Source organism: Synchiropus splendidus, chromosome 1 (genome assembly GCF_027744825.2).
Source record: "Synchiropus splendidus isolate RoL2022-P1 chromosome 1, RoL_Sspl_1.0, whole genome shotgun sequence".
NCBI lineage: Eukaryota > Metazoa > Chordata > Actinopteri > Syngnathiformes > Callionymidae > Synchiropus > Synchiropus splendidus.
The window spans coordinates 45681306-45709303 of NC_071334.1; the positions used below are offsets into that span (position 1 = coordinate 45681306).

The following is a 27998-nucleotide window of genomic DNA, read 5'->3' on the forward strand; positions in this document are numbered from 1 at the left end:
AGCCTCGCTTCCTTGGTCAGCATTTACTGGGCAATCGAGAACAAAAGGCTCAAGATCAAGAGAATAAATGCGGTTGAGTCTCAAAAAAAAAAAAAAAAAAAACACCGGCTCCATATATATATATATATATATATATATATATATATATATATATATATATATATATATATATATATATAGTTGTTAATCAAAATAAAAAGATTTGCATAAGAACCAAACAACCCTCAAATGTTCGAATTAAACAAACTACTTTGTTTTGTAGACAGCATCAGTTTTCAATGTATACTGTTCAAAACCTCTTATTGTGTTAATATCTTTTATGTTCACAGTTTCCTCATTTTCCGACATGGATCTAAAAAAGAAAATCACGGAACAAATCAACCTAGTATTTTTGTGTCGGTGAAGTTTTTTTAAAATATAAAAACGCAAGTTATTTCCGCCGTATCATCACTTATTGATTAAAACAAAACCACAATGATCGCTACAATTAAGTATTTAAAATACGTCTCCAGATAAAATAAACGGAAAAATGTTCCAGTTTTCTTTAAGCATTTTTTCAGCCCATTCTTTTTTTAATGATACTAGATGTGTGCGACTAGAAAATAGGCGGTTTATTTTGACGAGGGAATTGTGACTACGTGGAGACAAAATAATTTTCAACATAGATTGATAATATTGCCTGTTCATTGAAAAGCTTGGGCGTCTAACTTCATGTTCGATTTTATTTTATTGTTTTAAATATCAAACGGGACGGTGGTTAGAAACGTAATTACGACGGAAGTGTTTCTTTCGGCGCTGCTGTTAACATGGCTTTGCGGCGGAAATATACTCTCAAGGTGACCCATTTAAAACGCGTCCTTCAGCTGCGTCAGTCCTAAGCAAGGCCATTAATTCCATAGAATATCGAGGGCAAATTTGAGAATAGAAGCAGGGAAATATGTGTCGCTTTTAATCACCGTCTGAGTAGCTATGACGCAAGCACAAATATTCGGAAGAAAAGACGCAATTCTAAGGCAAAAACGTGATTTTTAAAAATAGCAATGTGCTCATTTTACTTTTTGAAAATCCATTTAGCATGAAAATGTCGTGGTCCTCAAATCTACCCATTAGAACCACTCGGTGTTTCCAAGTACCATGTGAAACATAAAGTTAAATGGTGAACGATATTTTCAATTGAGTTCGTTCAGGATGTTACATTGTTGATGGACTTGCTGTAAAAAAAAGAAGGCATATATTGACAAAAAAACGGTTTTATATTGAATTTCACAATTGAAAAATAAAGGTGCCATAAAACTCAACACACAAAATTAAAATGAGCTGCGGTGAGACTCCAGGACAAAAACAGCACGCTCATCAAGAACGAAGAAACCGGATAGCTTTCTTGTGCTGTTCATTAAAACAAATTCATTTTAAATATTTGCAAAAGAGGAACATTGTAACACGTGGACAAAACATAACAGAACCAGTGGTGAGACAGCTTCCGACCTGCATAGCAGTCAGGTAGAGTGGAGACAGGAAAGTGGATGCTCTGACAACAGACATTTGAGACAATACTTTAAAAATATATTCCAACGTTGCTGTTAACCACTTGGTGTGTTCAGTCTGTGTCCGCATGAGTGATCACCATCAAGAGGGAAGTGGGGGGTGGTGGTGGTGATGGGTCATCTCCTGAACCTGCGGAAGGGTCTGCTCTGGTTATGGTGGTGCGATTTTGAGTAAGGCTCCCAGCGTTTCCTCTCTGGCGGTTTGTTGTGAACGTAGGGTGAGGGGCCCGAGTAGCTATCATCTGGATTCTCCTCCATCATCTGGAGCTTGGCCTCAATCGCGCGGATCTTTGCGCTCGTACTTCAAGAGAAAGGGGGGAGGAGAGCAGAGATGTGAGCATCAACGCTGAAGGGAAAATACCACAGCTTGGATGGAGAGGGGTGAGCGGGCCAGAGAGGTGGATCAAGACGAAAGTGAGATTAAGCCTAAAGAGATGCAAGAGAGGCAGACTCGGGTAGCGGCGGTGAAATGGAAGTTTGAAGGACTAGGACTTGTGAATGAGAGCGTGAAGAGCGACAACAACTGCTGGAAAACAGTTTCGTTTCCTCTCAGGTTGTGTGAAGCAGCTGATTCGAAGTTTACACTAGGATGCAAGCGTGTTGTGCACACGCTGAAGAGGCCTGTAATAGCCGGAGTGACACTGAACATCTCACAGGCTAAAGACCTATTTGGTTAAAACACTCTCAGTGTGCGGTTGACAGAAGGGGCCACAGTCACAGCTTCAAATTTACATTGACACGGCTTCAACAACTTAATCCGTACAGTTGGAGGGAAACCTTTATAAACGCTCAACAGTCAAAAATGGCTTCATCATATCATGAGGTGTCCCATTCTTTAAATGATAAAAATAAATTATTTTCACACACTTGGCAGAACCATTTTGCAGGTTTAAGTATGAACTTGTGGCTCCAGATGTACGCCCAAAAATGTCATGTTTAATAAAATGAACAATGGGAAATAGGGAATTTATAATAACCACGTCATTAAAAATATGTAATGAGTTAGCGATTGGACAAATACATTTTGCAAAAACAATGTTGCACAATTCTTGAGATGTTTTTTTTTTTCTATATCCATATCTATTGATACAAATTATAGCAGTGCAGTACAGAGAAAATTGTATTTTTTTTGGCTAAATATAAAGGAGTACATTTGTAAGAGGGAGAAAAAAACAGCACAAGAAATAAAAATGCTCATACACTCATTCCAATGGAAACAAAACCAGTGTCCAAGCACTTCATCACCCACAGTCTCCTTTGTTCCTGTTGGTCTCATGACCAACAGTATATTTTCAAGAGACTAAAGGGTGTTCAGTTTGAGAGTTGACACACGTCTCTCCAGAGACTTGAGATGCATCTGATCTGATCTGATCTGTTGCTGAGGAGATACCGAGGAGGTTTAACCGCTTTGGTTGGGAAGAACTCACCCATCGTAGATATTTTGGTTCACTACCCTTCCGAAATTTGACCATGGTGTCAGAAAACGTTGTCTCTTTCAGACTGAACGGACACATCGGCTATAGCGTCTTTTACAGGGTCCAAATCAGACCTGGGCAAAGTGCGGCCCGGGAGCCATATGTGGCCCTTTGCCTGTGTTTTTGCAGCCCTCTTGGGGTCAGACAAAAACCATACTAATAAGTTGTCATTTTCTGTGATTTTTTTGGTTCCATTTTAGCCAGCACTAGTTCAACAGTAAATACAACACATTTATGACTAAATTTTTTGTTCCTTCTTTTCATTTGTCATTATAGTATGATCCTCAAAAGTTGTTGAAAGAAAATTGTATTTTGAAATGAATTGCCTTTTTATATTTGATGGTCCATATTTTTATTATGATTTCAATTCATTTAAGATGGATGCAGAATGATTTTTTACAGGTTTAATGCCATATTTACACTTCTTAATATCTATCCTTGCTTCCATGTGGTATGGTTCATTTCGTCCTAGTTGCTTTTTTTCCGTCACATTTTATATTCTTTTGGCATGATGGGCCCTCGCAACACTCACAGTTTATAATGTGGCCCTTTAGGAAATTTAACTGCCCACCGCTGGTCTAAAAGGTTTAGAAACTTTGTTGCCATGGTGATCATCACCTTAACATTGAAAAGGAATGTAAATATTGTGCATGTACCTGAGGTGGCTGTTGGTCAGAGACTGGTCAGAGGCCCCGCTACTCGATGGTTCCAGGCTCGTGGGCATCGTCTTCTCATTACGGAAACCTTCAAATCTCTGCAGACAACACAGGTGGCCGAAAAGCGACCGGCACACAATGATTGGAACAGAAATAGGCAGACAGATGGTAGGAGACAAACAAATCGGTAAAACCTCATGATAGTGACATTTATATGAATGAGTAAGAGGTAATTCGACAATATTAGAGAGCATCACTCATCTCTTCTTTAAGTGAGTAGTGTTGATCAAAACAACTGAGAGATTGGCTGAGTTAAACTCCCGTCATGTAACAGAGTCAGTCAGTCTGGCCGGTCAAACCATTATATTTACACCATCGAGGATGAGAGTGCATAACACGGCAGCAGCTGGAGGACAAAAAGCAACGTCTGCACTCATTCTTCTTAAAACCACCATCCAAACATCTGCACCAGCCAACACAGAATTCTTGAAGCCTGTGAACAGAAAGAGAGACAAAAACAACACCAACGTTACCAGGCCGATATTAGAAACCAGCAGCGTGCTGCCACGACCAGCCTTCAGCAGGAATTTTGAGTTCCACACTACTGCACAGGAACAAAACAGTTACACAGACAAACCATATTGTACGACATTTGGCAGATTTAGAAAGTGGCATGTCCAGCTAAGAATAGCACAACAACAATGCAAGTTGCACCAGTCGGGTCCCCTCCCCTTCCACCTATTCCGTCAGGCATGTGGACGGAGCGTATGCAGACGTAGCACATGCATAAGTTCAGATACCTGGCTGAACAATATTCTGAATGAAGATAATGATAAAGGATTAAAAACATCTCAAATATCCACGTCAAACATGGAGACAGCTAAGATAAGACAGGATAAGACAGGCAACAACGGCTCAAATGCCACCATCTTGTAACCCAAAGCAGTTGTTTTTTTAAATGTTGATTTCCGTAGACATTAAATTCTAACATTTCTAGCAGCCGTGTTTCAGATCGCAACCTTATATAGGCTCATATATGTTGAACACCAGCTGTATTGTTGAGAATACGATGCTCGATAAGTGTTTCAATGACAATAAAAACTAAACCCTTCAACTTAAGGGGCCAAGTGACAGTTTTTGCATCAGCTGAAGACATCAGTCAGAATTGATAAAAGACAAAATTCAAATGTTTAAAGTGTTTTTCAATGAATGACAAAACATAATCATTTATCTATTTAGTACCCGAAACGGAGTCCTACTCTACAGTATTTTAAGATCACTGTTGAGGCTCATTTAATCTCTTAAACATCTCTTCACTAGCATTCTATTACAATTGCCAGAGTAGCACAACATTTGCATAGACTTTGCACACTTCGGCATGTTGATGACTTGGCTCGGATTTTATTAACCCAAGTTCAGCTACAATCCACAAAAATCACAAAATGTAGAGGTAAAGAAACTGGCCACAAGAGGGTGACTTGATGACCCTTTTGCACAAAAATACACTTTCTATTTCTACATTTAACATCACAAAACACAATACTGGGAGAAGGTGGGTTGATAAAGCATCGCAAATATGTCGAGACATTTAAATAAAAAGTGTAGATGATTATATATTAAGCCAAACTGAGTTTTAAAGATGAAAAAAAAACAGACTTCCCTCAACACTGAATATTCCTAATGTTATAGTGTAAACATTGCGAGAACACTGGAAGCTAAAACTGTAGCTAGTATTTATAGCACAGCCGTGCTGGATTGAGCCAAGCTGCATTCAAGCCTGGGTTTGTTGACGAAGAGACAGCAGCATTAACCTCGACCTCTGTTGACCATGTGATTGTGTCTGCGTGTGTGCTGGGCGTGATTCATCTCTATACAGGATATCCCCTCACCCTTTGCCAGTGGGCGGTCTATTGTTAGGAGCCAGTCACTGGGAGTGCTGGTGCCCCTCTACTTTACACGAGATAGAAACATAACAATATCTGCCACTATCACAGCAGTGTTTCACACGACAATGTGACGCACAGTTAGATGTCACCAGGTTTGACACTTACCCTCACCTGTGCGTGCGCCCAGCGCACCACCAGCTTTTTGGAAAGAGCAAGCTTCCCATTTAAACACTGGATGGCCCGTTCAGCTTCCTGCACATCGACAACACATTCATTTCTCACCAAAATTCATCACGTAAGGGACATTCATTACTCAAGCATATATGTCTTTAGAGAGCAGAATGATATGAAATTATTGCTTCATGAAGACAAACATTTTGGAGTATATTCAATATTTTCTGTACCTGCTTGGTGTTGAAGTTGACAAAACAGTAGCCCCTCGGCTGTCCCTCTAAAGGTCCGGACTTATGAAACAGGAAGTCGAACTGTTTCACATTGCCAAACTTTTCTAATAGCTTCACCAGGTGATACCTGCCAAGAGATAAGTAGGAAGATTTGCTTGACATCTAGAACATGGTCGCTTGAAATACCTCGACTTGAATCACTCACGTTAAATCAAAACTTGTTCTGGGATGTTATAAAGTCTTCAGAATCAACTTAATCATATGCCTTGTCCTGATATCCATGTGATCAACGATTGAAAAACGGGTAACAAACACACATTAGGGTCGAACTGGACTCCTTAACTCCTTCATTATGAAACTGACTGACGAAGTTAATGAGAAGGACAGCTCTTGCTCTCTGACACCTCTTTAGCAGCGGGGCAGCTGAGGTGGCCAGTCAGTGACGATAAATCTCTTATTGAGACAATGCTGAGGATACAGTAGCCGGACAAAGGGGGAATAAAATAGAGGAAGCTCCATCACCTCTGCTCCCCCACCACCAGCTGAGCACTGCGCTTCGCACAAACAAAAGTGAACCGACTGTTGGGCTGAGCTGCCAGGGACTGTGGGACATCCAATAATAGAAACAATATTAGCTCACATGAGAAAATATGAATAACCTTCTGATGATGGCAATGAGAACACAGAGCAGTTTCACAAGAAATTTTCCACTATTCCCATCCCCTACTCGTCCTATCACATCAGCGTCGAGACAAGTCCCGTTCAAGTGGTGCCTTTACATGACTGACTATTGCTGTTATTTACATTACTGAGGTAGTGGATTGGCCCAACACATGAACAAATAATATTGAATGCGTGTTGGACTTTTCCATCTTTTGCTAAGAAGACGATAGGATTTTCCCACACAGCACCATTACTGATGGCTATATGAGACTGGATGTGAATACCTGTCCATGAAGCACATCCCAGGGACAAAATCTGTGCATTAAATGGACAGTCAAAATGGCTCAACCACAAATGCAGATGCCAGCAACTAGATCATTTTTTGGATAACAGCGTGCCAAACCACAATGGAACACTCCTCATGGGAGCCGTAAAAGCCACTGAGGAAAAGGTGGACGAAGAGAGGGACGGAAGGGGAGTGAACAGTTAAGTTTCAGAAAGAAGTGTAGTGAGTGAAGTGCAGAGCAATAGGACAGTGTAAGCAAGACAACAGGGAAGTGCCTTCCCAGTTAAAGTCGGATTCAAAATTTTTAAAAAAATGAGGGGAGAGAAAATTATACTGCAGTGAATCAATTCAAAATGTAAAGAGAGTAGGCAAAATTACCTTCCTAACTCATTACCTTCACAAAATACATATGCACGCATGCACACGCACACACATATATTATCTCAACATTAATGCGTTAACAACAGTCAGTGGTAACGTCACTAACATTTATCACACGTCTCATATACTCCAACTCTTTTTATGCATCAACAGTGTGACAGAAGGATTAGTTCAGTCCAAATCTATAAAACACAGGCAAAATTAATATCACAATATTTCATACGCAAAAAGTGACCTGCCTATATTAAGCGGTGCAGACATATAGATAAATGCATAACTAAGATTTTCTTGCACCATTATGTCCCTTGGGTGAGGCGCTGAAAACAGTGAGTGCAACCAGGAGCTAATTCATCTTCCCAATCAGCCACAGGGGTCATGAGTATTTCTCATGTTTTCCCTCCATATGGTGAACCGGCAGGCTGTTTAGGTAGAAGCAGAACAGAGCTGAGGAAAGGGGAAGGAAACGCCTGTCTAGACGCCCACCAGAGCTGCAGCATTTACATTCACCAGCAGCTGATTCAAGCTCCAAAACAGCCCCTTTCTGTGAAAAACATCACTGCCATCACATTAGCTCTCTCTTCACATGAACAGATGCAAATGCAAGGATGTGTCCGAGGACTTCATGATATTGTGAAACATGAGACACACAAATAACACACAGACACCTCGGTGAATTGAGGCTTGCACCTCAACACACCAAACATTAGCTATGTATGTTTTAACTTGCTCACGCAGACACACAGGTTGACACAGAGAGAGTAAACAGGGCAGGTGAGTGAGGAATGATGGCTGCTCCTTAGCAGAGCAGGTCTCCACGCCTCACTGACCCCCTTTCACACACCCAACCCTGTCTGTACAATCTCAGCCTGCAACACACACGCACTGCACACACAGTTAATCAATCATACAGGCAGACACAATGCATCACCACTCTGTGGGGCAGAGCCGGGCTGCTTTGTGAGCAATGTTTGGGTCTGTCCTGAAATGATGCCCCCAAACTCATAGCGCTCTATAAAAGAGAACCTGACCACCAATGTCTATTATCCAGCATATATTTCCTATCCTTCATTTCGTTTTATCAATGCAAGGGAAACCATGTGATGCCAATTAACACGAAACACTGCTAATAGCTACCGTAATTTCCAGACTATAGAGCGCACCAGAATAATAGCTGCACCCACTACATTTAAGAAGGAAAACATATCTTGTTCATACATAAGCCGCAGCGGTCTATACGCCGCAGGTTCAGTGGTGCTCTGGCTTAAAAACGCTTTTCAAAACTAGTTTTGAAAACGGGGTCCAATATCGAGAGTGATGAAATAGCAGAAACAAGCTGCGTAGCATAATACGGAGCGTCTGGATTTATCCACGCTGCTCTACAGCCAAGATCAAGTCAGCAAGCAAAACCCAACTCGCTTGAGTTAACGTCAGATTTTTTAGCAGAGTGCACTCTGTCTCGAGACAACGTTTCACATCTTTTAGTCACATTAAAGCCCTCAAAAAGCGCTGTTTTCGACCAGGTGACACCACTGCCGGTCTCAGTGGCTGCTTCTCGATTCCAGACCTCCAGGAGATCCACTCTGTTGACGGTGATGTGGACACGTGGGCGATAAGAGAGCATTTTGAGTGCTTTAAGGGTAAATAAAAAGCCTCTGATTTCATGGACTCTGATTTAATCAGCATTTAAAAATCCATATATTAGCAGCGCTGTTGTATAAGCTGCAGGGCTCAGACCACAAGAAAAAAGTAGCATCTTATAGTCCGGGAATTATGGTAATTCTGCTCAATTTTGCTCCATGTGACAATGACCCCACAACACACCTAAACACTGGTGAGCAAAACTAACCACCTACAAATTTCTAGATTCGAAGGTCACAGCTTTGTCCTATTTGAAATTATCCAAACAGGATCACAAGAGACATGGTTTTCTTTGAGTGTGTTTCCTGTTGACATATATTCTGAAGCACATTAGAAAGAAAGATAGCTGAAAAAGTCGTGTGGTCTCAAAACCCCTTATTTAGGGTCTTAGTCTCGAACAATTTGTTCTCGTCCTGGGAGAGTAGGCGAACCCTGGGCACTCTCAGATACCTCCCTAGTTTGAGATACATAATGTTTCCCATCAGACCCAAATAAATTAAACTTATATTACACCAGTTCTCTTCCTCCTCACCTTCTTTGACCTAATAAGAGCTTTGACTGGAAGGTAAATGAAAGTCTTCTCTTTGTCCTTTTTTAAATATGTCATTACAATTTTCTATACCGTGCCTTAGAATATACGTCACACACGAAACATACTTAAAAAAATCTGTTCCTGTTTGGATAACTTCAAATAGGACTGAGCACTGACCCTGAATCTTAGGAAATTGAAGGATGTTCTTTGATGTTACTCACCAATATATATATATATGTAACTACTTGAATACTAAACAATCAAGCATCGCATTAGTTATGAATATTAATTAATATTAAGAAGTTGCAAGGAGTTGAAGAAAAAAAATTGTTTTGTTGTAGGACTGTAGTAGAGGTTGACCGTTCAGTCGCACAAATGAACAAGACAAACCTTTAACAATAGTAACTAGGCGAGTATTTGTTCCAGCCTCAACCATTTACCTTTCTACTGTCATAAATGAGTCTTGAAAAAGTCCCTTAATTAGGTTTCATGTCCTACACATTTGAGGACAAGAACTATGGTTCAAGTATTTTTCTTTTAGAACGACAGGCATTCATGTTTGAGGCTCAGTTTGGTTCAACATGTGTCGGGAGTTGCTACTTTTTGTCCAGAGCTTGTGTTGAGCATATTTCTATGTCAATTTCGCTGATGAAGCTTATTGTTATTGAAGCAGTATTTGTGATATTTAAAATCCCCCCCCCCCACATCAATATTTTCACAATATACTGTAACATCAAGCAGTATTTCTAAATTTAACTACAATTTTTGTTTTAAAATAATATACAACCAAAAATATAATGAACTATTATATAATGAACATTTACTTACTCTGTGATTTTAGGATCGATGTTGCCAATCCATAATCGGTTTCCCTCATGGGCCCCACTCTCTGAAATGATGGAGGCATTTTCCACACTCTCCGCTGCGGACGACATGAAGTCTATGGATAGTGAGAGAGATTCCATAAGAAAGGCACTGGGACAGCACATACCTCTATCAAGCCACTCTACACACTAAACCAAAACTATGATTCTGATTATATTGTCCTACTTGTCTATGCAATTCACGTTTTTTATACAGTCCCCATACAATGCTCAACAGGTGTAAGCAGCGTGAAGGTTTCTTTATGAATGAGATAATCTTTGTTGAAGAATGTGGGTAAATCCACATTTTGTTGCCACAGACACATGAAAATGAATTCATTTCAATAATAGGAATGAGTATTCCATTTTACTACAATTTCAGCTTGTGCTATTTAAGTGCGTGACCAGTAAAAATTACTTATTTGCAATATTTGCAAATCCAAGAAAAACGAGAACACCACCCAATAAAATCTCTTAGTTTGTCCAGTTTGCAATTACTCTGCTTTTAAACAACTTTATTTATTATCAAGTCTGATAGAGTAACATCCAGCAGAATACAGTGCATCGTATTCTTAAAGCAATACATTCAATGTAAGTAATTATAATGTAATGAAGCTGGAAAACAAGAAAATTCAAAACAAAAATGTGGAAGTCTGGTGTAGGAAAATGCATCTGATTATCTACATCTGTTAAATGAAAGACATTCTGAGTAAATGATAAGTGTTCCTATTGACAAAGCACAAGGGAGGATGAACTAGACATGTTCAGATAGTGGAGGTTGACTGCCTGTGGCACCAATGGATGGGAAATATTGAAAAGACATGGCGTCTGTATTTATGTTGACATAAATGCAGACGACATCAAATCATATTTGTGAATATGATTTGATGTAAAACAAATGAAAATGTTGTAAAGGGTGGCTTTTATACTGCTAAGAAACCTGTTAAGTGTGGTTCCAGATTTTAGATAGAAAACAAAAACGTGAAACTCAAGTCGAAACAACCTAACAGTCAAACATCAACAGTTTAGTTTTAAAAACTGCTTGCATTACAATTCGTGCCATTTGTTGACACAGCAGGATATTCACAAATATTTAGTCTGTAGGCGCTATTCCACTAGAATTAGTTTGGCGTTGAGATATCTGAGATAATCCTTAATTACAGGACAAATTCTATTCTTGTTACACATATAAAAAAAAGCCTCGACAAAATGTATCCTTCACAACCTACTTCATACTGAGATGAAATAACGATTGACATTCATTTGCAACACCAACTTGTTTCACACTGTTAGCCGTTAGCTAGATGGTATCAGTTTACCTCTTTTTCAAACTCCCTTCTGAACGACGACTAAATCCTCTTCTACTACCAATTCACTCGGAGATCCCCCGTTCGGGAATCTTAAAAACGCGTCAAAACATAATATTTTATGTCGACTTCCTGCAAAAAGGGCTGTACTTCGCTAGCATGTATGATAAACACTCCACCGTCTGATAACAAAAGGCGCAGGGTGATGTTGTAGCTCGCTCTACTGCTTGGCGCCTGTTTTGTAAGCTTGTCACGTCCCGGCTGCACAAAGCGGTCGCATTCAAACCCCTTTCCTCATAACGAAGGTAGCTCCGCTCTATTGGCGCACGCGGGTACTCGTAACAAACGCACACGAGCACGTCGAGCGATTATGACAGCTTGTGTCAAACGTGTTTCTCCTCGATGTAAACTCGGAAGAATCCTTGCAGAGAAGGTGAGTTTTCAGGTAACACATTAGCTTCATTTCCATCATTTTGATACTAAACGACATAGTTATGGGTGCTGAATTTGTTTGAGTGTCTGGCTTATCGAGGAGTCGTTTTGAACAGACGACCTTCAGTCCCTCACTTGATATTTTCACTTGAATCTGATGGTGCATTGATTTTTTTGTTTTGCACAAGTATAACTTACCTTCTATTGCTGCTTTACATTAAAACAGCACAGAACGGTGGTGAACCAAGTGGGTTCAGTTTGTCACCACTATTCATTTACTGCCACATGCTCAACAAACTCTTTCCCAACACGAAGCTCAGATTAAGGTTAAGCATCAAGTAAAGGCTCCTATTAAAACTATGAATATGTGTGTGTGCACGAACGACAGGATACCAGGCTACAGTATCCTACTGAACACCTGTGTCACACCGGTAATGCTTGACTTCTCATACAAAGGCATCTATCACCGCCCCACATCTGCTCAACCACCTCTGATATCGCACTGCCTGGAAAGCTGGCCGGCCGAGGAGCCTGGATTGGCTTTTAATAGTAACTCTACAGAATTCTTGCCCTCCACTTAACACGCATTTAAGTAAAGGGAAGCATCAGAAGTGGAAAACACCAAGACAAATTCACAATGCATTATCTTCAATAAGTTGAGCTGTATGACCGGAGCAGGATGGTTCGCATTGCCGGCAGTAAATCAGACCTGTTCCCGGTGCATGTTGGTCTCCGCCAGGGCTGCCTTTTGTCACCGGTTCTGTTCATTACTTTTATGGACAGAATTTCTAGGCGCAGCCAGGGGTCGGTGGGGATCCGGTTCGGGAACCACAGAATTTCATCTCTGCTATTTGCGGACGATGTTGTTCTGCTGGCCTCATCGGACCGGGACCTTTAGCATGCACTGGGGCGGTTTACAGCCAATGTGAAGCGGCATGGTTCTCGACCGGAATGAGGTGGTTTGCTCTCTGTGGGTCGGTTGAGAGTTCTTGCCCCAAGTGTTTGAGTTTAAGTATCTCGGGGTCTTGTTCTTGAGTGAGGGAAAAGGGGAGCGTGAGATTGATAGATGGGTTGGTGCAGTGGCAGCAATGAGCGGTCGCTGTATCGGACCGTCGTGGTGAAGAGGGAGCTGAGTCACAAGACGAAGCTCTGGATTTACCGATCGATCGATCTACGTTCCCACCCTCACCTATGGTCACGAGCTTTGGGTAATGACCGAAAGGATGAGATCGCGGATACAAGCGGCTGAGATGAGTTTCCTCCGCAGGGTGGCTGGGCGCACCCTTAGAGATAGGGTGAGGAGTTCGGTCATCCGGGAGGAGCTCGGGGTGGAGCCGCTGCTCCTCCACATCGAGAGGAACCGGCTGAGGTGGCTGGGGCATCTGATCCGGATGCCCCCTGGACGCCTCCCTGGGGAGGTGTTCCGGGCATGTCCTACCGGGAGGAGACCCCGGGGAAGACCCAGGACTCGCTGGAGAGATTATGTCTCCGGTCTGGCCTGGGAACGCCTCGGGATCCCCTGGGATGAGCTGGAGGAGGTTTGTGCGGATCGGGAAGTTTGGGCTTCCTTGCTCTGAATGCTGCCTCCCCGACCTGACCCCGGATAAGCGGCAGAAGAAGGTGAAGGTGAAGGTTGAGCTGTACCCCTCAGATAGAAGCATTATGTACATACATCCTCTCAGCTTCACTGGTTGTATGTGTATGTGAGGCCCTGAATTATAAAATTTTGGCCATGTAATTTCACTAATATTGTAGTTATTCATAATATCTGTCATATTTAAATATTCTGGTGTTAGATATGAGGTGTTCTGAGAGGATGAATATAATGAACAATTTTTTTTCCAAATAAACCCGTGAAATTGTTTTAATAAACTACTAATAACTGAAATTTTATTTCACTCATCAGTATTTTAGTAAAACAATTTATGGTTTTATTTGGAAAATTAAATATTTGCTTCAGCATGCTCATCCTCCATTTTCTTAAATATAATTTACTGGCCTTTTCCACTAAAGGATGAGTACATTTCTGATTAGACTGACTTCCCTGGCGTTGAAGTGTTGGTCCCCAAATGCAATAAAATGCACAAAAAAACACCTCAAAAGATATCACAGCCTTCAACTTTCATTCGTTTGCTTGCAGAAGTTGTTCATAGTGAACAGAAGTGATTCGACATAATTATTGCATTTTCTTTGCAACATCTGCTCCCCTGCTGTTATCGCTGTCACTCTTCTGGTGTACTACTTTCCCTACACATTCCAGTGTTATCCAATCATAATCACGTTGCGGCCAAGTTCAGTCAAATAGTGTTTGGAAGTTCTGTTTGGCGAAAAAGTCCCCCGTTACACAACAGCACAATTTAATAAGACGGCAACATGCTATGTTTCTCCACACTAATGCAGCGAGCTGTTCACAGCCGCTGACAATGAAAGACAAGCTTCATTCTGTTTGTGTCTGTGGGACTTTTGTTGTGTCGAGGTTTGTCTACGCTTGTGTGCACGCCAAGGTTCAGTGACACAGTTCACAGTTAGCACGGTGGGAGGTGGCTGCTACTTGTGGTGTTGTTTTTTGAATGGGAGGTTCCCCCTTAAAGGAATTCCCAAACAACTTTGTCTCTGAGCATCTGTGAGAAGGAGAAGTAGTTGAAACAATTACTGGGCGCTACTTGTTTTCACAACACCGGCATTTCTTGTGCTGTAGTGTTTCATATTGAATGTTCTTTGGGTGGGTTACTATTTTGCACTGTATTACTGAATATTCACTCTGAACGGCCTTGACATCATGTCCCTTGTCAGGTGAAACAATCTTGAGCCCTGTCTGTGAGAATGCTGTTTTGGTTGGTCAGTTGAAAGATCTGGATTGTTGGTCGGGGCGTCTACAAAATAACTACAGCTTGTGAGGTGTGACGAATTTGAAGAAATGAACTCTGGAATGTTCATTTTGTCTTCAACAATTGTGTTGAAATATATTGTCAATTGTCTAACACAGCAATAAAATAGTGCTTAATGATTTCAGTACAAAGCCGCTTGTGCTTTAAGGCCATTGATGTTCTGTGCCGTCACTCACAAGGTCTTGTGATTATATCTTGTACCACTGCAAACACTCAAGTCATGGATGCTTTGTTGACTGCACAACAGAGGGCATGTGTGCAGTTCATGGATTTATTCTCAAGTTGTTTTAATAACATCAAGGCTGCACTAACTATCGTTGAACTAAAACAAGAAACATTTTAATTCATCTGAGCCATCTGAATTAGACATTCCTCACATGTTGCACCCATTTATCTGTTGAAAAAAAATGATTGAAACCGATGTTTTATGAAGTTATGTCGCATGTCTACCTCCTACTGGTGTATATGACTTACTGCACGACATTTGGCAAATAATAAAATCTTTTCAGTTCCTGTTTGATTCCTGACTGTGTGTTCCGATCCCCTCAGATATGGCGATGAACCATCTGAGCCTGCTGCGTCCTCTGCTCTATCAGAGCCTGGTGAGACAAGTCCGGCACACCGCTATTGTGTCGGCCGCAGTCAGGCTCCCTCTTCTTCACCACAGTTTATCCTCCAAGCCAGCAATTTGCTCCAGGTTTTATGCCACGAAAAAGGCAAAAGGTTTGCATATAGATTGTAATTTTCTTGAATATTCCATTTACTGTTTACTCATTGTCTCCTGATCACAGCAAAGTCTAAAGGGCAGGCAGCAAAGGTGAGTATCAACACTGCTCTGGTGGAGGACATCATCAGCCTGGATGAAGTGAAGGAAGAGATGACTGCTGTGGTCAATGCGCTAAAAGAAGACTTCACTCGGAACCTGAGCATTCGAACGTCGCCAGGTATTCATCATATCTCTTTCCGAAATGAATCCCTTCACATCTGGCTCTGGCTGGGTTTGTGATCTCACCCCCCCTTAAATGTAGGTTTATGGATTTTTGATACCGGTGATGGCCTGCCCAGGAGTTATTTATGATCATTGAAAACCTACCTGTATTGGACATATTCATTCTAAATGACCTTTTCCGTGAGCACGCAACCGCTCCTTCTGCATATGTATAGATATTGACAGTGAAGTAGTTTTAGCCTCAAATTACAAGGCAACAGGTGTTATTATATTATGGTGTTATTTGGACTTACAATGAAAAAATTGATTATTTTTAGTTTAACATGTAAATGATTTGTGTTGATATTTTGAATTCCTGTTCCTGAATATAAAAAAAAATGTAATATAATTCAGAATCACAAATTTTTACTAACTACATTCCCAAATTACGCCCGGCATTTCACAACACTTATGTATAAAGATATATGACACACCTATTAGATTAGATGGTTTGATACTAGATTAGATTTTATGCAGTGCAACACTTAGACTACAGGACCAAGTAAGATATAATTATGCACATACTCTTCCATTGAAAATTATTGTGTATATATATTTATTTTTACAGTCAATTTCTTAACAGTAGGACCAAAGCAAGTACCTGATTCATCTGCTTTAACAGGTTGCAGTCATCCATGTAGGATGTTCTATGTGAGTGTATCTTGGTTTTTGGTTTATGTCTTGGGAGATAAAGTCATTTTTCTCATCAAACCTGTTGTACCAGAACAGCGCCATTTACTTGTACTTGTCATCAGCCAGAGGAGACCTTGGTGTGCCCTTTCTTTCCCCAACTACATCCAGGTCATGACCCCGATCCCTTGGGTTCCGACAAATTGAAAAGCGCTCAACTGGTGATGATTAAGATGAAAGGTCTGGTGGGACAAAGCATGTGCTGAATTCAGACTTCAAACTTCGATATTTTCATCAGTGACCCCAATATTGTTCATTTTTGTCTGTGGTCTAATTATTCATCTTTGGATTTTTCATCTCTTCATTCATTTGACCCACTATTTTTCAAAATCCTGAGATGCGCCGGAGGACGGAGTGGTGGTGATCACATTTTCTCTTCTCTGCTTCTTTTCCGTCTGTGTCTTCAGTCTTTCTTTTCTTCTTATTCCGGTCATCCTCCCTTCATCTAACAGTCTGTCTTTCCTGCTGCCCCCTCTCTTCTGTCCAGCTGCACAGTAATCCACAGAGGCAGGCGGACTTAGGGTTGACAGCAGATGATGATGATGATGATGATGGCGATGGAGGAATGGAATGACGTCAGTTGTCCGAAAACCGTGTGTGTGATTCTGTGCCTGTGTACGTGTGCAAGTGTTTGTTCCATGAACTCATCTGGTCTGTGTTAAGACTCCAAGTGTGTGGATGGACTGCTCTGTGTTGATGCCATGATGGGATTAGTCGACCTTTTTTTCCTACCTTTGCCAAGTTAGTTCAGCCTATTGATGGTCAGCGCTTCAGTGGATTGGGTTATCGAGTGTTGTTTAAATAAGGTGGAAGTTGTAGCGTTCACTCATGAGTCGGATTTTAATTCAGACAACTACAAAGGTGTAGGTTGTGTCTTTATGCCCATTCATAGATATGCTTGAATGTTGTTTGAAAATATGACATATTGCGTTATCATTAAAATAATACAAATGTAATCAAAACTTATATTTGTATTATTTTAGTCCATTTATTCTTATAGTTTGGTCAAAATTTGTGTTTACAAAGTGTTTTTTTTTCTCTAAAAAATAATATTGTCACAAAATACATTTCTATCCTAATCTGTTTATATATTAATAATTTTATTCTTGTCAATAAATGTTTTTCATTAATTTTGAAATCAATCAGGATCCTTTTTTTTTCATTCAAATCCTCACTTTGAGTAATTTGTATATTTCTATATATTAAAAAGTCATGCTTTTGAAGTACCGCTAACTTTTCCTACGGAAACATCGCAAACATCCAGAATTTTATAGTGAAACTGTATTTATTTGCCACCACACTTTATCACAACACGTATCACAAAAAACAATTGACAGGTTTGCTTGCAAGTGCACATTTTAAAACAAAAACAGGCCTGATGTTGACTATGTGCCATGTTTGAATATAACAATTTTCTCTACACAATGCTTGATCTAACCCCTTTCTTCTTTTTGTAAATAATTTAAATGATATAAGATTCACGCCGGGAAAATTGCACAGTTGGCTCACCTCCGCTTCACCCTCCTATTCTGTGCGCACACACACACACACACACACACACACACACACACACACACACACACACACACACACACACACACACACACACACACACACACACACACACACTACTGCTGCACAGTCCATTGCAGCGAGGGAGTGATGTAACGCAGAGATGAAGACGAAGGAAACAACTGCTTCTGAGGTTAGCCAGACGGAGGAGTTGAAGAGAAGAAGAAGTTGAGGAGGGTGTAATAGAAAGGGATGAAGGGAAGCGGTGAAGTCGCCCAGTGTTGGCCAGCACACCTTTAATTTCATCATTATGATTGTAGATCATGGAAACTGTCTGATAGCAGTCGTTTTATTCTGTCTGTTACAATTTGTTTAAGCAATTTGTGGCCCCAGTCGCATTTGTTTGGCCCCAGTTTGTCATTTTCTATTAATAGTGTCTATCTAGCGTCAGCATCTAGCGTCAGCAGACCATGACATGTTTTTATGCAGTTTCAAAACTTCTCAATAGCCACATCTGAAGCTACCTTTCGTGAGAAATATGAAATATTTCAGAAATATATATACATTAGATGTACCTCACCCAAAACTCTCACTATAAGCCTTGCCGGCGGATCACCTTCCTCCATCTCTCCCTGTCCTCTGCTTCCTCTTCTCTCAAACCTCCTTCACCACCTCCATCAATCTCCTCTTTGACCTTCCTCTCGGGTATGTGCGTGTGCGTGTGCGTGTGTGCGTGTGTATATGTTGGGGGTGGGATTCGATAAAAAAATTTAACTAGTTAATTCGAGAATTTGTGATTAATCTCAATTCATCGCAGTTTAAAGGAATAAGAATATTTGCTACAAGAAGCCACATTTTTCAATTTGAATGAATGAATGGTATATTACTGAATCAAATGATGGACCCATACATACATTTAAACAGCAAAATATTGTTTATTTTGCATCAGTTTGACAATAGCACAATAAATCACAATGATGTCTATATTCAAGTTTTTATATCGCCTTATTTAAACTAAAGCTCTTTTAATGTCTTGAAAATATTTGTATAAGAATTTCAATGTCATAAGAACTTCAAGTCCATTCAGAGTAGTGGAAACTCTGGCCATTGTGTAGTGAAAAACATCCCTGAACCAAAGCAAACAGATGCTTTTGTTAGCTTTGGTTCAGGGATTCCTCCATGTTTGTTGTTGTTGTTATCATCCTAGCTGCCACGTGTCTTGTGCATCAGTGGGATCAGTGGACCAGGAAAATATATATATATATATATATATATATATATATATATATATATATATATATATATATTCAAAGTGCTTTGACTGAAGCATTTCTTTCAATACATCAAGGGTTTAATGATCATGATTAAACCCTTGATGTATTGAAGTTTGCTGCATGAGGTCCAGTCCAACTCACTGAGCAAACAATTCTATTCTATTCTCACACATCTATTTGCACCACTCCATGCGCTTTATTTCAGCCTGTCCTTGGGTTCTGATCTATTTCGGATTACTCGACACATCCTCCCAAACAAACAAAATCAGGGTGATTGCTCACAGGCAGGCAACCGATGCTGCGAATTGTCACTGTGGGTAAATACTGAGCACTTCTTAATCTCTGTGTTTGTCTAGGAGCACTTGATCACATTGTGGTGACAACTGCGGACGGCAAGTTTCCTCTCAACCAGCTGGGTCAGGTCTCCATGAAATCACCTCAGGTCATTATGGTCAACATGAGCAGCTTCCCCGAGGTACGAAACACACACTCGCGTGATTCGCCGTTTCACTGCGAAAAGTCCAGCTTCTTGGTCAGGAAAAGTGAACCTGAGCAGAACTTGACTCCCACAACTCTATAAATGAAACGTGAACCTCCTCCGCCTCTCAACTGAATCAGAGGCTCATTGATTGATCACTCGGGCAGCCCTTTGTTCTGGGGTGAACGATGGCAACAAGGAACTCAGTGTTTGTGTGTGTGTGTGGCGGTATGCGGTTATGTCTGTGTGTGAGTTTCTGCAGAATAGGAAATGACCTCATTATACCCCCAGGTTAGGAAGGAATGGATTATTTTTCTTTTTCTTTTCCCCTTTTTTCCTTCTCAGATGATACACTACTGTACTAATCACAGCTCCATTTTGTCCGCGCATGCAAAACAGGGTGTCAGTAGCCAGACGCTCTGGAAAATATAAAATTACTTGTTGTTTTTTTTTTTTTTTTTTTTTTTACTTTTAACAGAGTAATCTTCAATCTTCCATGAGAGGGCAGCTGATGACCGGTCTCTCTTCTCCTCATATCCGTTATTTAAATCACTGCTTTGATCTTTTATCTCCAGAATATAACTCAGATGTTTCACTGTGGTGAAATTTTATCTGCTTCAATTAAGTTTGACTTTAAAAACATTCACTTTGGCGCACGCACACACTTGCACAGTCTGACTTTGAGAGAACTGACCAATACAAATTACACTGCTGGAGCCGTTTTGGCATTCCAGAAAGTTTTCCAAAAATATTTTCGTGTCAGCATTTCATTTTTCCAAGGTGCACCTGAAGCATCGTCATGGCGACCAGCAGCACAGCAAAATACAGACATGTGTCTGTCTGCCATACTGCTTAAAGTGTCTCCTCTTAGAGTAGAGAAGGAACCCCCTAACTATCGGTTTGTGCTACCCCAAAAGTGTTCGAGCAAGGTGAGGAAATTAGCTAGTGATAACAGCTACTGTTAGTGATGCACACAGGCAGTGAACTATGTACAACAACAATGTTCACTGTCTGCTGTATAAAATAATGAAAATATACTGTACAACATTTTAAGAATCAAAACTTTCACTGTACACATTGTGCAGCTATCGGGTCTCTCTGTTCAGACCACACACAAATGCATGTTTGTTTTTCTGTTTTTGTGAGGACCTCTCATTGCCATTTTGCTTTCCCCAGCCTCTCACCCTTAACTTAACCATCTTAAACAAATGGCTCACCTTAACCAGGGTTCTGAACCAAACTTGTGCCCAATTATAATAAACAATTTTTACTGACTGATAACCCTCTAAACCTCGTACAGGCCAAAATGTCCTCACAAGAAGGTCGTGTGTCACGACTTGGTACTCACAAATATGGCTAAACACACACACACAAACACATTTTTGAATTTCTATCCTTGTGGGGACATTGTGAGGTTTGTGAGACATTGTGAGACATAACCCTTCCCTCAGCCTCTCATCCTAAACCACAGGTGGGCAATTCAATTTCCTAAAGGGCCACATTAGAGACTGTGACTGTTGTCATCATCAAAAGAAAGACAGCAATAACTACAAAACATGACGGCAAAATATCCAAAATATATGCTTAAGTAAGAATGACAAAATGAACCTAAAAAGATCAAATGTAATTAAGGATATTAAGAAGTGTAAATATGCCTTGAAACATATTAAAATATTTCATTTTATACACATTTCATTTGAATATAAATCAACATAACTGTGGACCAGACGTTCAAGATCAAAATGCAATTTATTTCAAAATATATTTTCAATATTCCTTCAATGTATTTTGAGAAACAAGAAAAACGAATATATATTTATATTTATATATTTACTGCTGGAGTGGTGGTGTTGGTCACTAAAAGAGAGAGAACAAAAAAACAGTTAAATTACAACATCAGTTATAGTTTTAGTCTGACGTCAAAAGGGCCACGGAAATACAGGCATCGGGCCGCATATGGCCCCCGGGCCGCACTTTCCTCAGGTTCTAAACAAATGGCTCACCTTAACCAGGACTCTGAACCAAACCCAATTATAATCACCCAGTTATTTATAGTCTTTATACTCAAATTGAGGCTTAACCTCGTGGGGTCGGGCCAAATGTCCCCACAAAGGCATATGGTCCTAGTGTTATGTCAAGAATTGGTCGCCACAAAGTAGGCCAAACAAGCCCACACACACTCACTCGAAAGTGAGACCAGCTCGCTCACATTAAAATAGAGTTTTAATGATGCCTATCCATTACCAGCCTCACCAGTCCACCTTCGATTGTTTTCCATCCATTCATTAACAGGAGTCTGGGACACAGTGAACCCAGAAATCCTGCATCCCACCTCCAAACTCTTCAAGCAGAGCCCTTCTCTTCTGCCTGCTCGCCTTTCGTCTTTGAAGCGCCTCGTTCTTTGATGTGAACCTTCAGACTAATTCCTCTCCCTCGCCGACATATTAACCAGAACCTGGTCAGAACAATTCCGCTCGGGTTTTCCCGCAACCACCAGGGCGCTGGTTTCGGAGGAAGCAGTGATGAATTTGATGCTGAGAACAATCAAACATAGGTATGGATCGAATCTATCACCCGCGCTCAAAGAGAGCAACCAGAGGCCTGCTCCCCGGACGATTTCGCACAAAAAACAGCAGCGAGAGCTCATGAATTAATTTAATGCGCACAAATAAATTCCTTTAATCTCACTGCCATTTTAGTCTCCCCATGGGAAACAGCAGAAGGAGCGTACGGAAACCGGAGAGGGGTTAAAGGAAGTGGAAATTATATGCTGCTTTGACTCGCGTTTCACATTTGCACCTTTGTTTTTTTTTATTCTCTACCAGAGTTCAAAGACGGCCTAAATTTTGTATATATGTGTGTGCGTGTTAAAAAGCGCGGCTGTCGATTTTTTACATAGTTTCTGAGACCGCAGGATTGTGTTGTCATTATTAGATTAAGTGGCCTGCACAATGTCAGGAAAACCACATTGCAATACACATACAAATGCAGTTCTGCTCTTCCAAAGTACTTCTGATGCAGTTTCAGTGTTGCATTTTCCAAAGATCATTTGAACATCATCACATCCACGCTGTCACTCTGTTGTCCAAACACACACAAGTCAGGATGCATTTAAAAATCAAACGTGGCTTTTGAAGACGCTTTAAAGATATCGTGTCATTGAATTTTCCCACAGTGGGACGAAGAAAGGCCTTCTGATCGAATCTATGAGACAGAATATGTATGACAGAGAGTAGGTATCTTTAGTAGTTTCTCAGTCGCTTTTTATTTACATTGTGTGTCATGTAGCAGCGAAGACTGAACACTAGGCTTAAGTAGGCTGCCATGTCAGTCCCAAAAATATGAGGTGAAAACGATGGCTCATCCAAACAGACTTGTTGCAGTCTCGACTGTATAAAGGAAGTAATGAAAGGTTGAGTAATATTTTTTTCCAAATGCTGTTTTGTATTGCTCTCTTCTGTCATTGCGTTCCAGTGAGAAGTAAACCAAGAGTGGGCACAAGGTTCAGTCCTCCTGAAGAATTGCTCTTCACTGTGAAAATGTCACCACTATCGTTTACAAGCCCAGAATATTAATGTCTTCTAGCGTGTGCTGTTTGAATGTTTCTCAGCCCAGTGGCGTTGACGTCTGGCCTCACAAGGCTAATCCCAGTGAATCTCGTTCAGTCTTTCATGCGGTATCAAACTGGACTTTTTCAATAGCAAAAAGGAGAATAAGATGACCATCAATAAAGTCCCGTGTTTACAAGACCAATGTCATGAATCAAATATTTCCAAAATAAATATGCCATAATATCCAACAGCCATTGTGTGTGTTGGTGCGTATTAGTCTCCAGGAGACTCTCCTGTGGGGTCATGAGGGGTCAGTGGCCTGCCCTGCAACCCCTCAGTCTTGTCCCATGGGGCTCGGCGCTGACAGTGGCCCAAGGCACTTCCATGCAGCATGGCCTGTGCCAGAAACACACACACCTACACGCACACACACACACACACACAATAAACACAATACCGTAATGACTGCCAGCTGGAGTGAGACCACTACCTGATTCTGTAGCGGAGCTGTTTCATTCAATCCTCACCTTTTTTTTGTGTGTGTTAACCTCCCTCAGGCTACAGCGGCTGCCACCCGTGCTCTGAGAGAGAGTAGCATGAACCTAAACCCTGAGGTAGACGGGACAATTATCAAGGTGCCTGTTCCCAAGTGAGTTTTCCCCCAAACACAGCCACACAACTTTTACTTTCACTGCTCTCCTCATATCCATAAGTCTTTGCTTACTGTGGTAACTTTTATTTACATTGTAAGGTTTGACAAAACTGTTCTGTTATTGAAACAGATATTTATTCTTCTTTTATTACCAGTATTCAAATTGTATTGATAAAATGGGTGAAATCAATAGTTGTATCTTAAATAAAAAAACAAAAAAAAAATTGTAGTCAACACTGACATCCCTTTGTAAAACTCCTCAGATTTCACAATTGAACTCTGAACCGGAATCAAGCCCAGGGGTCACTGACCTCTTTGAAACTGCCAGCTACTCCAAGGCCATAAAGGCAGTGACAAGTTTGAAATAGCAAAAGCTGTGCACTTCACCATTGCTACACTATTATTTAGAATGATAAATGATCTTTGTTTAATAAAATTGCCTCCTGTTATATTGATTCTTCACAATTTAATAAGGTAGGAAACATATAGTGAAAGTGAGCTGGTTTATACTATATATATATATATATATATATATATATATATAAATGATATACAATTTTTCATAACTAAGGCTATTCCTCATATATATTTGGTTTTCTGTAGGAAAGGCACTTTGGCTTCTGACTGCTGTGACTCATATTTTTCTCTCAAAACACATGCCTCAGTAGGAATGTACACGCTGTCGCTCGCACAAATGTTTTCACTCTCATATCGATCACTTTGTTGCTCATTGTGTCATCACAGTACATGTCGACCTTAAAGTTGATATTGGAAGGAGAGGGAAAAAAAGTGCAAGCGTAAGGAGTGTTTTTGACGTTGTGATGGTTGGTGTGATGCAGTGTCTTCCAGTTCTAAAAGTAGAAAATGACGGAGTAGCAAGCCGCTCGGAATCATCATACTTTGAAACACAGTGGTCACAACCTTTGGATGTGACATGCTAAATTGAAATAGGTATTATAGGGAATGAAGTCGGAAATGAGGTAATGGATATTTTTTTGGATTTAAGAAGCGAATGTTCCGTTCTTTGTTATGGTCGTTCTGCAGTTGTAGCCGTGGTAACCAGGTCATCGCTGAAATTCACTCCATCCACTGCATGTGAAGTCTGCAAGTCTGACTACGGGTGAGGGGGGTGAGGAGCAGCAGGTGTTAGTGTGGTGGTAGAGGAAGGACATGAGCGTCAAACTGCTTCCCCCTCCAATCAGTCGCAGCACGCTCTCGGCCCTCATTTGCATTTCCTGAGAAAACGCTCCTTGATTGGCTCTGGAATCAGTAATTAGGCCGTATTGTTGGTGGTAAATAGATGCTGCTCTGAATTGTTTGCAAATAGTCAACACGGCAGAAAGCACGGCGAAAAATATAATTACGGGCAAAGACGGAAAGTTGGGAGGGTTCTCTGTTTGATTAGCCACTGTTTGGACTGGAGAGTGCCAAGTCTGCCAGAGAGTGTGTGATGCTCTCCTCTGCATCGCAAGTGTGTGTGAGTGTGTGTGTGCGCGCGTGTGTGTGTGTGGGTGTGTGGCGGAGCTGACACTTTCACTTGGTGTCAAACTTTTGCTCTTTTTTGCCACGGTTTATTTATTGTTTGCTTCTAAATTTGTGTCACTCGTGCTGTCATTTTTATTGAGTTTCACGTGCTGAAGAGCTTGTCTGTCTCTTGGCAGAGTCACAAGAGAACACCGGGAGAATCTCGCCAAAACAGCCAAACAGTTCAGCAATAAGGCCAAAGACTCTGTGAGGAAAGTGCGCACCAACGCTGTCACACAGGTCAAGAGAGCCAAAGAAGGACACTCTGAAGACACCATACGACTAATAGAGAAACAGGTGGGACGTGACAGATGTCTCCGCCTCCGAGCACGTTCATCATATCATTCAGTTTCAAATGGCTTTGTGCACATTTTTACATCATTTCTGTTTTTCATTTTACATTCATTTATTTTAGTTTTATAGTATTAATTATTTATTTAAGATGTATCTGATCATCTGAAAATTATTTTTTATGCATGCTTTTGTGTCATGGACTTGTCCATATGTTGCCTTCATTGTAGTCTCACTGATCCTCCGTCTCCACTGGTTTTCTTTCTGCCATCTTCTCCTTGTTCTTCCTCTATTTTGTTGTGGTGTCTCTTTGTCTGGTGTTCTGCAACTAACGATTATTTTAGATGACGACTAATCTATTCATTATTTTTCGATTAGTCGGCTAATCGCGATTAACTTTGTTTGGACCTATTTTGAATTTCTGTTGAACCTAAAGTTGCTTAAATCATCTCACTGTGATAGTCCGACACCATACATTATTAAACAAGTATATTAAAGTAATGACACATCATGTATCAACCCTGTGAAGCACAGACCATGACAGTTGACAGAGAGCTCCAGTTCTTTAAAACGGAGGTCTTTATTGGTCCTTGAGAAGAATTTAAAATCATCAATATTCATACATGTATCTCATATAAAATATCCACATCAAAAGTTCGTATTTGAATAATAATCTAAAATTATCTGTTCAGTGTAGCTCCCTAGTTCAGTTCTGGTTATTATTGTGAAGGGGACACTACATCTACAACTTACAACAAGCTAACCGACATGCTAGCTGTTAGCTGGAGGGTTTATGGCATCACAGACCAAACACTCTTTCATCATTCTACCATGGTGTCGAAGGGGTTTGCTCATCCTTGAGACGTGTTACCTTCGCAAACAAAACAAAGCCACACTTTTGAACACTACGACCGGTTGCCGCTCGAGTTGGAGGAGGTGACGCGTAGCCTGAGGCGCGCTGCGACGGTGGCTTGTTGGAGTCGGACCTCAGTGAGGAACCAATTAAAGGAACAGAAATGAACATATCTTGATGATTCCAGAGAATGGGATATTTCCTCACTGCTTCTCAGTAACAACCAGTTCTCGATGGTCCCGTGTGTGTTTACCCCAACAGCAACATGACACATCGACACACAGATTTTGACGTCGACGAACTTTTGTTGTCAACGTTATTGATGACATCAACTGATGTTGCAGCCCCAGTCGCAACAAAATTTCTCTGTCACTGTCACTTCTAAAGAGTTGGACTTTTCCAACATGTAGTGAGCAGAGGGTTGTCAGCTACTTTTTAGCTGTTGTTGTACGCGAAACAAAACCTCAAATTGAATTCCAGATGCAGGATGTGCACTGCATACCTGCATCTTCATACGTCTGCAGCTGTTGTGTCTTTTCGTCAAGTGTGTGTCTCTATATCCTTCTCTAATTCATCATTTTTCACGGTCGCCTCCTCAGATCCAGCAGATGGCCGACAGTTTCGCCGCTGACATCGACAAACAGTTGACTGCCAAAACGAAAGAGCTCCTGGGTTGAAGTCGAGGAGCCCACAAGCTTCATTCAGGTCAACGTCTGTATTTTCAGGCGACTCCATTTTCTTGACATGATTTTACAGCTCTTGTCGTACAAAGAGTTTTTGGCTCTGAGTAAACTCACTCGACCGATTGTTGCCCACATGATGGATATTTGTGTTCAGCACTTAATATGAAATTGAAACGACCAGCATCTGCCATCTTGTCCTCCTCTGCTGCTACTTCTTCCTGCGTTCAAACAAACACAGCGTGAAGAGCCGATGGAGTTTTAATGGGAATGGTGGGCTTCCTCCTAATCCAAACTGCCTGGCCACAAGGCCTGGCTGTTTATCCAGAGCAAACTCCAGCGTCTGGATGTAAACTGCTGCAGGCTCATCTCGGCAGCAAGAGAACACGTTTGTTCCACGGATCCGGGGACGAGCTGAACGGATATGGCTAGCACATTTCGAGTCTTTCATATAACTCCAAAATCCAAGTGGAAGATGGATAATAAGGCGCTCTCTTTTAAACACGGAGAGCAGCGTTATTGATGGGCTCCATTAAAGAAACACTGCTTT

At 40.9% G+C, this 27998-nt stretch overlaps 2 protein-coding genes across 3 annotated transcripts; one reads left to right on the top strand and one right to left on the bottom strand.

The window, feature by feature from the left end:
* Positions 1-1122: 1122 nt before the first annotated feature.
* rbm18 (RNA binding motif protein 18) lies at positions 1123-11860 on the bottom strand. The gene is made up of 6 exons (XM_053847372.1): positions 11648-11860; positions 10294-10405; positions 5966-6092; positions 5733-5813; positions 3676-3773; positions 1123-1845 (listed from the first exon to the last, which is right to left on the bottom strand). The coding sequence occupies exons 2-6, from the start codon at positions 10398-10400 to the stop codon at positions 1662-1664; spliced, it is 597 nt and encodes a 198-aa protein (XP_053703347.1). The 5' UTR covers positions 10401-10405; positions 11648-11860; the 3' UTR covers positions 1123-1661.
* A 51-nt stretch (positions 11861-11911) lies between these two features.
* On the top strand, positions 11912-27994 carry mrrf (mitochondrial ribosome recycling factor). Of its 2 annotated transcripts, none has more exons than XM_053847352.1 (7): positions 11912-12068; positions 15505-15678; positions 15747-15899; positions 19776-19894; positions 24006-24097; positions 25762-25921; positions 27368-27994. In XM_053847352.1, exons 2-7 carry the CDS (start codon positions 15507-15509, stop codon positions 27443-27445), a joined length of 774 nt encoding a protein of 257 aa, XP_053703327.1. In that variant the 5' UTR covers positions 11912-12068; positions 15505-15506; the 3' UTR covers positions 27446-27994. The 2 variants fall into 2 exon arrangements, with proteins under 2 accessions (XP_053703327.1, XP_053703335.1); XM_053847360.1 differs by having other exon boundaries at positions 11978-12080.
* Positions 27995-27998: the final 4 nt, after the last annotated feature.

Excerpts from the sequence above, each read along its gene's own strand:
- rbm18 (XM_053847372.1), bottom strand. The coding sequence starts at position 10,400 with ATGTCGTCCGCAGCGGAGAGTGTGGAAAATGCCTCCATCATTTCAGAG. Across the intron at positions 6,093-10,293 it reads ATCGATCCTAAAATCACAGA|GTATCACCTGGTGAAGCTAT; the intron begins GTAAGTAAATGT and ends ATCTCTTGGCAG. Across the intron at positions 5,814-5,965 it reads TCAACTTCAACACCAAGCAG|GAAGCTGAACGGGCCATCCA; the intron begins GTACAGAAAATA and ends GTCGATGTGCAG.
- mrrf (XM_053847352.1), top strand. The coding sequence starts at position 15,507 with ATGGCGATGAACCATCTGAGCCTGCTGCGTCCTCTGCTCTATCAGAGC. Across the intron at positions 15,679-15,746 it reads TGCCACGAAAAAGGCAAAAG|CAAAGTCTAAAGGGCAGGCA; the intron begins GTTTGCATATAG and ends TCCTGATCACAG. Across the intron at positions 25,922-27,367 it reads TACGACTAATAGAGAAACAG|ATCCAGCAGATGGCCGACAG; the intron begins GTGGGACGTGAC and ends TCGCCTCCTCAG.